This window comes from Cetorhinus maximus, chromosome 3 (genome assembly GCF_964194155.1).
Source record: "Cetorhinus maximus chromosome 3, sCetMax3.hap1.1, whole genome shotgun sequence".
Classification (NCBI taxonomy): domain Eukaryota; kingdom Metazoa; phylum Chordata; class Chondrichthyes; order Lamniformes; family Cetorhinidae; genus Cetorhinus; species Cetorhinus maximus.
The window spans coordinates 113725182-113738961 of NC_135881.1; the positions used below are offsets into that span (position 1 = coordinate 113725182).

The 13780-nt window shown below is 49.5% G+C and overlaps 1 protein-coding gene across 1 annotated transcript in view; it reads right to left on the reverse strand.

Annotated features, from left to right (window-relative positions):
- The window catches only part of agmo (alkylglycerol monooxygenase), a 497656-nt gene that overhangs the window by 116594 nt on the left and 367282 nt on the right, over positions 1-13780 (reverse strand). Inside the window, exon 12 of the mRNA XM_078538835.1 lies at positions 13455-13548. Within this exon, the coding sequence (XP_078394961.1) occupies positions 13455-13548 (94 nt within the window). The remainder of the gene's footprint in view (positions 1-13454; positions 13549-13780) is intronic.

Sequence of the window (13780 nt, forward strand, 5' to 3'; positions counted from 1 at the left end):
AGCAACAAGGACAGAGCACAGAAAAGGGGCTCTGTCCAGATTTGAATGTCTGTAACCTCTGCCACACTGTTCTACTGGAACTTCTGTACCATTGCCTACAAGACTGATTCATCTCCGTATGTCTACCTCATCGTGGAAGTCAACTCTACTAGAAAAGTGAACCATACAACATCAGTTTTCAACCTGCTGACCTCTATGAAGGAATACACCCTTGGACTTTTATTCTGGATTCTGGACTCACGTGAAACAATAATTATTTTCTCTGTGGTCTTTGCCCTGTAAATCTCTCTTTCTCTATGGGCAGAATTTTCCTGTTGGCAACAGGGTCGGGCCCCACACGTCCGCGCATAAAATGACACACAGTGACATCGGGTGAGCGCCCCTGCATCACTGCACGCCATCGTGATATTTCATTGGGCGGGCACGCAATGATGTCCGATGCACGCCCGCCATTAATTAACGGGCCGCTTAAGGCCCTTGGCTCACCAATCGATGCCGATTTTTCTGCCCCCGTGCAATCTATGGGTCAGCGCATGGGCGCAATGGGCAGGGCACATTTGTGTAAACCTCATCCACGGGCAGGATAAGAGGGCTCAATGGGGTCGTGAGTGTGCTCTGTCAAGTATTTATTTTTCGAAGTTATTGAAACTTGCCTGTGTGATCTGCATTACTTCAAAACGCATTCCAGCTGCTTTGTCTGGACTCTTAACCCTCAGGTCAGCACACTGCAGTGAGTAATCTTTTCTGGGCCTGCAGGTTTCAGGAAGCCTTCCCTTAGCCTGGGAATGGGAGCTGAACTGTCCACTGGAGGCAGCTCCTCTGAGAAGGAAGGGAGGGCCAGAGGGGGAGGAGGCCAGGAGTGCACATTCAGCCTCCAGGGGAGCCATCTTTGGGAGGACAGGCGCAGGCACAAGGGGCGCAGGGCCAAGAGGTAGTTCAAGGCGGAGGGGACCGCAGAAGATGCCACTATCCTGCTGCCAGGGTATACAGGCGGCGAAGCAGTTACCTCAATATGTCTGAGGTGCAGTGCCAAAGGAGGCTCCGTCTCTCAAGGGAGACAGTCAACTATATCTGTCAGATGATTGGGCCTGAGATCTCCACTAGTTGTGTGGGTGGACACCCCATGCCAGTAGCCCTGAAGGTCACAGCTGCCCTCATGTTCTATGCCTCTGGCCCTTTCCAGGGCTTGGTGGGTGACCTTTGTGGTGTCACCCAATCAGATGTCCACACTTGTGTCAAGCAAGTTACAGATGCTCTGTTTAGGCATGCATTGACCTTCACCCACTTCTGTTGGGACCAGGTAAGCCAGACACAGCAAGCCAGAGGCTTCCCCTGCATCCAGGGTGCAATCGACTGTACACATGTGGCCATCAAGGCGCCAGCAGGTGAGCTTGGTGCCTTTGTCAACAGGAAGAGCTTCCACTCCATGAACGTGCAGATAGTGTGTGATCACAGGATGCTGATTCTACAAGTCTGTGCAAGGTACCCAGGCAGCTCCCATGACACCTACATCTTCAGACATCCGCGGGTGCCAAGGCTCTTCAGTGCTCCAGCCTGGCTGGATAGATGGTTTGGGTGACAAGGGCTATCCCCTCAGAAGGTGGTTCATGACACCTCTCCACTATGCAAGAACAGAAGCTGAGCAGCGGTAAAATAGGAACCACACCTCCACAAGGGCTGTGGCGGAGAGAACAATCGATCTTCTCAAGATGCGCTTCCGATGCCTGGACCGCTCAGGGGGTGCACTCCAGTACCCCCCAGATCAGTGTTACTGATAGTGGTTGCATGCTGCGCTCTCCACAATCTTGGGCTGGAAAGGGGAGATGCAGTGGACGAAGAAGATGTGGACGCAGTGGCTGCGGCTGCACATGATGAGTCCAGCAATGATTCCGAGGATGAGCACGCACAGGGAAATGCTGAGGGGGTAGACGCTGACCCAGGCATACTCCAGGGAGGCAGGGACACCTGGGAGGCTTTAATCCAATGAGCCTTCAGCTAGCAAACCACATATGGACCACCAGGACAAGCCTGAGCTGTAGGCTCCATACTTGACACCTAAGTGCAAAATCTGCCAGGTTAGGAACAGTCACTAAGGGCCTTGTTAATAAAGCTGAATTTCCAACAAAGCATTCATTCCATTTTTGGAAACCATTCACATGCAGAAGAAAAGAGGCACCCTCAACCATGGTGAGATATCTGAATTGAATATGTCAAGCAAACAAACTTATGCTAAATAAAAAGACAATAGTGTTACAAATCAGAAAAAATCATAAGGATCTCATCTCGGGCCAACAGAAAAGCACCAGTGAAAAATCCTTGGTGTGCCTAAGGTGCCTTATTTTTTCGTTTATGGCTCCAGTGTCTTGGTGCTGCCCCCTCACTGGGACTGGCATCTGAGACAGCCTGCTGACTCTGCTTTCCGGTTGGCCTTGGTGACCTTGGCGGTCGTCCTCTGGCCCATGGAGCCTGTGCTGGCCCCGCCTGGGAGGGATCTGTCAGTTCCACAGCTGGCATCTCACCAGTCGTCGCAGCCTCACCGGATGATACGGTCACTGGGAGAGGGGCAGAGGAGCTGCCGCCCTCATCCAGTGCACCCTGAGAGGAGCCCGCAGAGACGACAGGTGGCTGCTGCGCTGACATGAGGTCGCTTCGGACCTCCCTGCTCACTGTGGATGGATGGGCACTGAGCAGGGAAACTTGATGCTCAGACCATCTCCCACACTGGCACTGACCAGCTGAGGTCAATGCCGATGTGAGGGCTTGCTAGTCAGAGTGCATCCCCAGGAAGCCCTGCTGGTTCTCCTGGAGGAGCCTCTCTACGAGTATCGCCACTCTCTCCATGGAGAACACATGGCGCTAGGACATGTGGCTCATTGCTTCGGCGAGTGTCCATGTAGACTCCTCCACCACGGACACCAAGCCAAGCATAACCTCATGTATCTCCCCCAGATGCTCCCGCACACCCGGCCGCATTTCCTACATCTGCTGCGTCGCGGGACACTCCAGAGACACATCATCAGGCACCAACTGAGCATGTGCCTGGTCCCCTGAAGTCCTGCTGGTGCCATGGGCACTCTCTGTCTCTGCCAGCTCCTCCAGCGACTGTGAAGTGCTCTCACTGCTGTGCCCCGGGACACTAGCCGATATTCTAATTCCCACCGGAGGTGCTAGTATCTGTGCTGGTGCCTGCCTGGCAGAGATGGTGTGACGCTGGTGAGACTTCAGGCCCCTCAGGTGTGAGAGGGGGCATCTGCTGCTCCTCCTCCCGATGATGCTGAAAGGAAGAACAAGGGCAGTGGATCAGTTAATGTGGAGACACTGTCAAAGTGCATCCCTGTCCCCCGGATCATTAGGCACTTATCCTTCCATAAGCAATGGTCAAGCCATGTTGCAAAATTAAATCAATTAACATTCAGCAGTGCTATGGCTGCTGGGAAAACAATGCTGACCTCACTGTTGGGCATAAATATCTGGCCGTGGTACTCCAGCCGCACTGACACCAGTGGATCTGGGTGTATGACGCCTCTCCAGATCCAAGGCCTTGTGCTCAACCGGCTAAGAATGGCGATCTGCGCCTGGCTATCGCCAGTCCTCGCACACTCTGCCATGTTATGAGCATTCTTCTCCTGAAAATGAGAGTCGAGCATTGATTAGAGCAAATTGCACATGGACTCTGTTCACGCACGGCCCAGCCCAACCAGAGTGGGACATATGAGGGCTCCAGTGCCTCTCACCTCGCTGCTGCCGAACACTCACACAAAGGTGCTAGGTCTGTTCCCCACCCCCCACCCCACCCTTGGACACATGCTGCCTACATCACATTAGGCACCGCACGGTATATCCTTCCACAACAAGAAGGCGCAAGCACGTGGAGCGCAAAGCACAGCAGATGGTTTGTTGCCACGCCATCTTGAAGCTCCCTCCTAGTATGTCATCAACCTGACTTGGACATGTCCTGGAGTTCAAGCACAGCACCTAGGTGCAGCCCCTCCAGGTTGCCCCCAAACCAGTCATGTGGGACACAGTGTAACACATGTTGCGGGGGCAAAACACATCTCCTCATCACCCTGAGTTGGGTGCAGCGGGGGTGGGTGGGGGGGTGGGGGGTTGCAGCAGTGGGGGGTAAGCTGACCTGCTGGGTTAAATGCCCAATGCCAACATGGTACTCACCCTTCCAGAGCGCAACAAGTTATTGAGGCGCTTGCGACACTGGCTTCAGGTGCACCGCACCGCGTTGCGGGAGCTCACCACCTCCGCCACCTTCTCCCAGGCACATTTCGTCATGTGGGGGGGCCTCCTCCTCCCATCCTGGGGTACCAGCACCTCCTGCTGTACTGCCACCTCCTCGAGGAGGGCAGCAAGGCAGTCAACCGAGAAACAGGGGGTGGGGGGGTGGGGGCACACTGGCCCCATGCCCTACCCTCCGGCCTGGCCTGCCCCAATGGCTTACCCTTCGGACTTGCATGAACTTCATAGCCCCTCTGCACAGCCCTCGACCCAACCATTGCGAGCAGCCTTTCCGAGGCTGCCAGGGCCTTCCTTAATGCAGGCCGCCGGGCCCGCCGCCACCCGCCCACTCCCACTATGCACGAGAGTCATGAAATACGCTGGGCAGGCATTAATTGGCCCGCCCGCATAAAATGGCAGCACCCGCTCGCTCCGCCTCCCTTGCCAACCAGAAAATTCAGCCCTATCCCTCTTTTACTGTATGAGTGCACAGGGGGCTACGTAATGACCCACCCCCTCCTGCATTTTGGGTGATGTAAATAAACTAATTCTTTGAGTTCACCCTATCTTGAGTTTGCTGTGGAGTTATTGATAGAAAATTGGATCACATCAAAACTGAGCGGTTGGAAAACACGTCACCATTTATAAAGGGGGAAGCAAATCAAAACACCTTTCGGTTTACAGATGGTTGGTGAGACGAGAAATCAGGGCTGTGTAAATTAACCACCCTCCTGTCCGTAACAGGTCAGTGACCATATGTCTTTAAGGGGTTTCCCTAGTCCCCTCGGATCCATCCACAGACTTGCCCCTGCTCTGCTGCCCCCACGATGTAAGGGACTGATGACCTGGTTTGATCCTGAATGGTGAGTGCCCAGTCTCCCTGTCACCTTTGCAGTGCCAAAGGCACGTCCTTATTAAGTGCTGCAATCCCTTATGCCCCACTGACTCTCTTATGGGACTGGTATGATGCCGTGGGGAAGCCATGACTTGCTCCCCACTCTCCTTCCCCTTCAGCTTTTCTGCAACAAAAGAACCCACGCACCCCTTTAAAAATTCCACCCTTTAACAAACTCTTAACGAGCCTTTAAACTGCTTTAATTGCTCTCAAAACAGGGGAGAACAGGGTCCCTATGCCATCCTGGTTAACAATACTCGTGCCGGGAATGGCATCCTGTAACTAACACATGAGCTAGCGCTGGTGTTTTCTGGGGATCCCTCTCCCTGGCCACCAATCCCAACTTTGGGGGTTAGAGTGGGTGGTGGTGGAAGCTGAAAATTCAGCCCATTAACTTTGTTTTTCCCCACAGATGCTGCCTGACCTGTTGAGTGCTTGCAGTATTTTCTGCTTTCCAACTCTGCTGAAGCCAGTCCCAAGCCTGGCTGAATAAGGAAGAGATGAGCGCGGGGCTAGAACCCTCACACTCACCGCAACAGAAACTAGAAGAAGTAGCCATACCAATAAAACTCAGAAAGGAAGGGACTGCACATCCAAGGATATATGAATGATGGGACTGGATGAAAGCAGAAAGAAAGTCCGTTTCTTGACAAGCCCAACCTTCAATGCTAAAACCATCACCAGAATCCACACTTGGAACATTCAAATACTCTCCCTGTGTGGCGAGATGTCCCAGGTGAGGACCTATGGAATTGACATATTAGACATCAGCAAGACACGATGGACAGGCCAAGGACAAATCAGTAATGAGGGCATGATGATCCAGTACTCTGAGCAAGAAGCACACCTCACCCATGGGGTTGGCCTCATGCACTACAGATGCTCGGCACACATGTTAGTTGGGTGGAAGCCAGTAAATCATCGCATCATCACCGCCAGATTTCAAGGCACGTCAAAGTCACTGTCATGCAAGTTTATGCACAAACAGGATGAGAAAGATTAATTGAACCACCAATTGCAGGACACACTGGACGAGGTACCCAGCTATGATATCAAGCTACTGATCGGTGATCTCAATGCAAGCTCGATGGCAGCCGGCGAGGGCTGAACAGTACGACTGTCCCCCATGGGACAGCAGGTTTGCCCAATAGAAACAGTGAACATCTGTTTGCCTCCTGCAACAGCAATGGGCTCAGCACTGGGAAAACCTTCTTCAAACACATTGACATACACAAGAAGTCATGGGGCAGAATTTTCTCTTCGGCGTGCGGGACGGGCCCTGCACACTGACATGTAAAATGACGTGCGGTGACATCGGGCGTGCGTCATTCTAACCTTTCGTTTGGCGGGCGGGCGCCAGAGGTGGCTGCACGCCCGTCAAATTGTCAAAGACCTGTTAAGGCCATTAGGAAACTAATTAAACTCCTTTTCAACAATGCCCATCCAACCTAAGGTCCCGACTCTCCTTCCTCCCCCTGCTGAGCACTAACAGGCGCGTGTCACGCTGGGCAGGCCTTAATTGGCACGCCTGCATAAAATGGCAGCCTGCAGCCGATCGTGGGCAGCGATCGGCTCTGCGACTGCCCACGTCTGCTCCCAACTGACCCGCCCAACAGGGAGAAAATTCTCCTCATGGGGGTCTCCAGATAGTAACACCTTGAATGAAATTGACTATAAATGCATCAGCAGCGGATGGAGGACACCCCTATAAGATGTCCAGACTTGTTGAGATGCTGATGTAGGATTGGATCACCAGTTTGTATTCGAAGGTGATGAGAAGTACAGAAGGCTGGCTAAAGCCTTGAAGGAGAGCTGCAGGAGGGATAAAGGAGGATGGATAGAGTTAAAAGGCAGGGAGGCATAAGAAGCAGAAAATTGGAATGACTCCAAAATGCTGTACAGCATTGTACGGGAGCTGACTGATGAAAGAAGCATCACCACTGTATCAATAAAGGGCAAGAACGGCAGGCGCTATTGATGGAAGGGGAGCAGGGGGTGAGGTGGGTGGAATACCTTAAGAAGATCCTCAACCAGCCCAGCCCCAGTTCCACGTTCAAATCAATGACAGCACTGCTGCTCAACAGCTGAACATCGGCCTGAGAGAAATTGCCACATCAGAGGTCCAAAGAGCTTTAAAGAATAACATGGCACCTGGGCTTGACAAGATACCAGCAGGGCTATTGGAACATGGCAAGAACACCATCACAGTAGAGCTCACGGATTTGTTCTGAATCTGAACTGCATAGGATGCCCTGGATGGCTAGAAGTGAGGAGTAATCTTTAAGCTGCCCTAGAAAGGGAACCTCAGCAACTGCAGCAACTGGAGGGGCATAACACTGCTGTCAGTACCTGGCCAGGTCTTCAGCACAGTGCTCCTCAACAGACTGAAAGCAGAAGGAAACAGAAGGAGAACAGGTAGGTTTCCGAGGTGGCAGATCATGCAGCGAGCAGATCTTTATGCTCAGGAACATCATAGAGCAGAGCCCAGCATATCAGAACCCACTTGTTATCAACTTCATTGATTTCATGAAGGCTTTCGACAGCATCCATTGACAGTCAGTCTGGCAGATCACAAGACAGTGCAGCATCCCAGAGTGGTATATCAACACCTTCAAAGCCTTATACCGCGACTCCAACTATTGTATCAAGACCAGCACAGGCACCACAGACTCCTTCAACATCATCACAGGCTGCATACTCTCTCCATTCCTTTTCCTCTTGGTGATCGATTTCATCATGAGGAAGATGATGGTGGGTGTAGACTTTGGCATCCTGTGGCAACACCAACAGTTGAATTTTGCAAATGACATTGCCTTGCTGGCTGAAGAACTGCGCGCACTGCAAGAAATGACCACCAGTCTTCAGAGTAGCGCTGCCAAGGATGGCCTACACATCAGCTTCAAGAAGACCCAGACAATGATGACTGGATGGCAACAGGCCCCTCCCATCACCAACGGACAACAGAACACCGAGGATGTCGACCACTTCCTCTACCCAGAAAGCAACATCTCCAGGGAGTATGATGTAGAGATTGATGTCCACACAAGAATTGGCAAAGCAGCATCGGTCAACCAACAGCTCTAAATGGTCTGGGCATCCAACACCATCAACACGGCCATGAAGTTGGGACTCTACATGTCCATAGTCGTACCAACTGCAATCCATGTCAGCGAGGCATGGGAGAGAGCCACCAAGGTTGGATGTCTTGCACCAGCGCTGCCTATGTAAGATCCTGGGATTCATATGGCGGGACAGTATTACCAAAAGGGAAGTGCGACAGGAATAGTCAGAGCTGTAATGGAGAGACAACTGATGCTGGCAGGACATGTACTTCGCCTCCTAGATGTACACCAGAGTGGCAGTACAGTGGACACCAACAGGCAGAAGCAGAAGACGGGGCTGGCCAAAGAAGACCTGGTGAAGTACATTTAAGGAGGACCATGAAGAGTGGGACATCACCTGGGCTGGAACAAAAGAGACTGCGATGGACCCAGGCCAGTGGCAGAGTCTTGCTGCCCATTGCCCTGTATGGGACTGAAGGAATGTAAGGCGGAATTTTCCATGCCCGCTGGCGTCGGACAGCATGGTGGGCGTGAGCGGACAATATGCTGAAAAGGCCAAAAATTGGTTTCATGCCGTCCTGAAACAAGTTTTCAACCATCCGCTCCGCCCATCAATGACGGGCCGTGATTCCCACTGCCGCACGTCAGGAACTTCATTGCAATACATCTGCATAGCAGTATAAGCCCAGCTCACCAGAATCATCCCCCCCACGCTTGATCATCCGATCAATTGTGCAATCACACCGACGTGTTTCGCAACTGAACATAAACAACGTGCACCTGGCGAGCTGACTTCACTCAGGACTTTGAGGCCTGTTTACCTCCCTTGCTTCAGGCAGCACTCGCGGTCATCAGTGCCAGGCTTCACAGGCAGCACCACATCACTTTTAGGGGGGCTCATGAGCAGGTTTCTACCTACCAGACCAGCCAGAAGGTGGGGAAGCCTTTCCAATAGCTGCAGGGCTATGGCTTGCTTGGGGGAGGGGGAGAAGTGGCCTCAAGCAAGGGAAAAGGCTGCAGGACTAGGGCATTACTGGGGGAGGGGGGTATCCCAGGGTGTGTGTGGAGACACATGTTGATCTGTGCAAGTGGCCTCAAGAGGGTGTGGGCTGAGAAGGCAGTCTCCAGAGGAGATGAGGACAGATGGAGATGTGAGGGTGTGTGTGAGAGAGTGTTCCTTGAGCTGGCAGTGAGTGAGATGCTAGTGAATGTGAGTGTGTGAGTTTAGAGTGATGAGGTGGTTGCCTTACCCTGGCAGCACAGATGAAATCATTCATCCTCTTTCTGTACTGGATGGCCAACCTCTTCTGTGCAGTGTTGGCACTGACCACCTCTGCCACTGCCTCCCAAGCTGGAGTGGTGACACTGATGGGCCTCCTGCAGCCAGAGCAGGGGTAGAGGATATCGTAGCGGACATTAATTGTGTCCAGAAGTGATCCCAGGGATGTGTCACAGATTGAAGGGGCTGCAGTCTTCTTGCCTTTCAGGGCCATATCTTTTGTGCAGCAGTCCTGGGCTGGAAGTACTGAGAGGTGTACACACTGCTGCACTTTAAATAAAGCGGCCAGCATGAGGAAGCGGCGAGGTGACGGCGTGGCAGGCGAATGGGAGCCCACCCGCCATTGAAACGGAAATTCCTGGGAATGCATGATTAATGAGGCAGGATTGGGACGATAAGGCATGAAAAGCCGCCATTGTGGCCAACAGGTAAAATATTCTTTATCCCGCCCGCTACCGCATTTCGTGCAAATCTGGGATGATTCTACCCTAAGTCTTAGTAGGTGTGCTTTTCTTCAAAGTTCAAGTCATTTTCACAACTGTGGAAGTTGACAGTTAGCAGTCAAGGTCACCAATAGTCACTCACTGTTTAAGCAATCACACGAAGCGCGCATATTTCCAAAGCAGTGGGAATTTTTAAAAAAGCTTAGATAATTCATTAGAGTTCTGCTGCTATAATAATTTTCAGCTACTTTAATTCTGCTTTTCAATGTAAAATTAATGATCTGAGGGAATATTTAAAAATGTAAGTGCACAGAGTGGCCTGGCAAAGATGAGGTATGAATGGCTAGGTTATGTAATAAGACCATAATTTAGTCTGGGGAAATTCATTACCTCACTAACCACAAAACACAAATGCTTAAATCATTTATGGAAATGCAATGAAATCCTTGAGTTAAATGAATGTCTTGTTACTAACTTACTATCCATCATTTTTAAAAATTGTAGGCTAGAAATTCATTATGGTCCATTTTCAGGTGTTGGAGTCATGGCTCACGACCTGCTGATGTGCTCTGCTGTTAGGCAGGCAGAATGCAAGCTTGATGCTGCCGCCTCACTTACTTGATTGTATGGTTGATCTGAGCAGGACCTCCGCTACTTGCTGCTTGAGTGCTCAGCAGGGGCTGAGCAGTGTGTGCTGATCTCGTATCGTACAGCCAGTCCACTCCTCTTAAAAGCAATCTGACCCTCTTCAAGGGAAACTGCACTCAATGGAAGGAAACTGCGACTGACTGCCTGGACTGACCCTGGCTATATGTAGGAACTGCACAAATGGAGGATCAGGGAAGAGAGAGGGATCCTCAGCTGCAGAGCTGGAGGTCTTAATGGCAGAGGTGGACAGGAGGAGAGAGGTCATGCTTTCAAGGTAAAGCCAGAAGGCCCTCAGGACCACCCTCCAAAAGGAATGGGAGCAGATGGAAAGGGAGGTCAATGCAAGGAATCCTTTTTTAAATTTATGCTTTCATGGGGTATGGGTGTTGCTGGCAAGGCCAGCATTTGTTGCCCATCGCTAATTGCCTTTGAGCCAAGTGGCTTGCCAGACAATTTCAGAGGACAGTTAAGTGTCAACTACATTGCTATGGGTCTGGAGTCACTGTAGGCCAGGTCAGTAAATATGGCAGATTGCCTTCCCTAAAGGACATTAGTGAACCAGGTGGGTTTTTACAACAATTGACAATGGTTTCATGGTCACCATTACTGAGACTAACTTTACAATTCCAGGTAATTAATTGAAATTAAATTTCACCAGCTGCAGTAGTGGGATGTCCCCAGAACATTAGCCTGAGCCTCTGGATTACTAGTCCAAAGACATTACCACTGTGCCACTATTTTCCCATCTAGCTCCAAGGACCGGGCAGCAGTGCCACAAGAGGTTTAATTACCTCATGCAGATAGTCAAGGTCAGTGAATGCATCTTCAAAGGATCTCATATCCACCACATGACCCACCTCTCACTCTACGCAATGCACCACACCCACATCACTCACTCATCACCAGTCCCTGGCACTGAGGACTTATGTCTAACATCCAGATTCTCCACCTCACCCTCACAAACATTCCAGTGATGCCAACCTCACGTCAGCTCTTGCTGCTTCCACATAGCTTCAGCTTTTCAGCTGTGGCAATTACATCACCCAAACACAATGCAACATGACTGACATTTTGCTCTCTCTTATACAAGATAAGATAACCCATAACAGAGCAGAACGAGTGAGGGACAAGGCCACCTGCATCTTCTGAACCTGTGGAGGAAATGGTGCTCTGCATCATGGGGGCTGGCTACAACAGAGCCCCTGGCTTCTGACATCACTGAGAATGTTGAGGGTGATGCTATGTTCCTGATTTATTTCCCTTCCTGACTCTCAGCTTATCCTCATGTTGCTCACTGGCATGGGCAAATGGCTGATGGACCCCTCGCTTTCCATCCCACCTCTCCTCCCTCCCATCAACCTTCTCCTTCTGATTTTCTGCTTTCAGACATCCACAAACTGCCGCCAGGGGAAAGAAAGAGAAAACCACAGCACTTATAAAGAATTCCTGTCACTTGATCATCTGTCTCCTTTAAATTAGCAAAATGAGGTATTTCAAACAAGTATATTACTTTGACCAATACGAACATCGCTTTTGCAATTCAAACCCACATTTCTGGACACTGAACCACAGCAGTTTTCAGCCAAGAAACAGGCCACTTAGTGCATCATGTTGTGTCAGTTTTGAATATGCCCACTCTCTCCCTATAGCCTTCTATCTTATTGTTTCAAATATTCATTCAATATTCCTTTAAATGACCATTTCACATCACAAAATATTTCAACACACATGAAAAGTAACTTCTCCTAAATTCTCTTCTGTCTTACTGACAATTTTAAATGGATGAATGGCTCTCTGTCATTGGCATACCACACAGATGAAATGGAGGTAGAAGCTGGGATGCGCTGCACTCATTTTTTTGAGCATAAAATATGTACATTAATAAATTTAGCAGTGGAGCAATCTGCATCCAATCTCCATCTGTATTTGAGCCACTGCAAAATTCATTGAGCCTGTTTATTTAAGGTGTCCTGGGCAGCAACCTAAAACAGGCATTGGACCGCTCACCAATATTTCATATGACAATGCTATTGTCATGAAGCAATTGTGACAGATTTCAGTACAACTGAAAGGAAAACCTTTGGCTTTTCTTTAAACTCAAGAATGATTAAGACCTGAACTTGCTGCCAAATGGCTCCAGCCATCTGGGCTGCCCTTTGACGTTAAAGTCAGATAATTTCCTTAATTGACTTGAGCTCCCCCCTCAGCTAACAAGCCTTCCATTTGAGTTCATTCTTCTTCATTTCCCTACCTTGCCCCGAATCATTATGTCCATTACCAACAGAAGCATGTCATTTACAACAAAACTGGCCACCTTTCCACTGTTTAAGACAATCTTGCCTCCCCATTTCTCTCATACAACCCTTGCACACTCAGTGCCCTGCAGAAGCACTCACCTCCAGGAATGCAGTGAGTACATTGTTAGAACCATGCGTTGACCTTTACAGTTGCAGCACCGTTGGATTATGAATTTTCCTCCTCCTCCTCAGATGCAATCTACCAATGAATGATATTAACAGCACCAAGAGTCTATCGTGAATATGGATTGAGCTTACACTGAGGAAAATTGGGCGCATGCTTGATGAAGTCAGAATGGCATGCACAATTGCAGTTCTGGTGCAATTTCAGTGCTATGTCTGTTACCGAGAAAAATCCAATCCTTCATCTTTTGCAATCTCCTGGAGAAACAGCATTGCACCTTTTCCATTGCTTTTATATCCTTTCCACAATGACATATCGAAAATTATAATACTCTATTCAGCAAATATCTGCATGGAATAATTTCAGCAGTAGTGCAACTTTAATTATAAACACTATTATAGGCATTTTACAAATTTTGCCTCAAATACATTTTAACTTTTCTATTATTGTGCTCAGTTAAATGAAAAAAAAACACTTACATCAATCACCAGTTTTAAAGGACCAGTGAAGGAACCCAGTTCAAGAAAAAGGAAAACACAGCATCGGATGGTTTCCAAAAGAGCTACGCTTGATCTGTTGACATTGGAAGAAATACAGTTAATGATTAGTGAACATTTACAAACCTAAACTGCAAAAATAATCAGAAACATGCAGTTCTACTCATAACAGAGTATAATGAAGGTGTAAAAATGATCTAACGTCATAAATGGAAAAATATGCAAAGCATGTGAGACTGAAAAAACAATGGAAGACTGAAGTAATGGGGGCAATTTCTAATGATGGGTCTAAGTCATTTCCAAGTGGT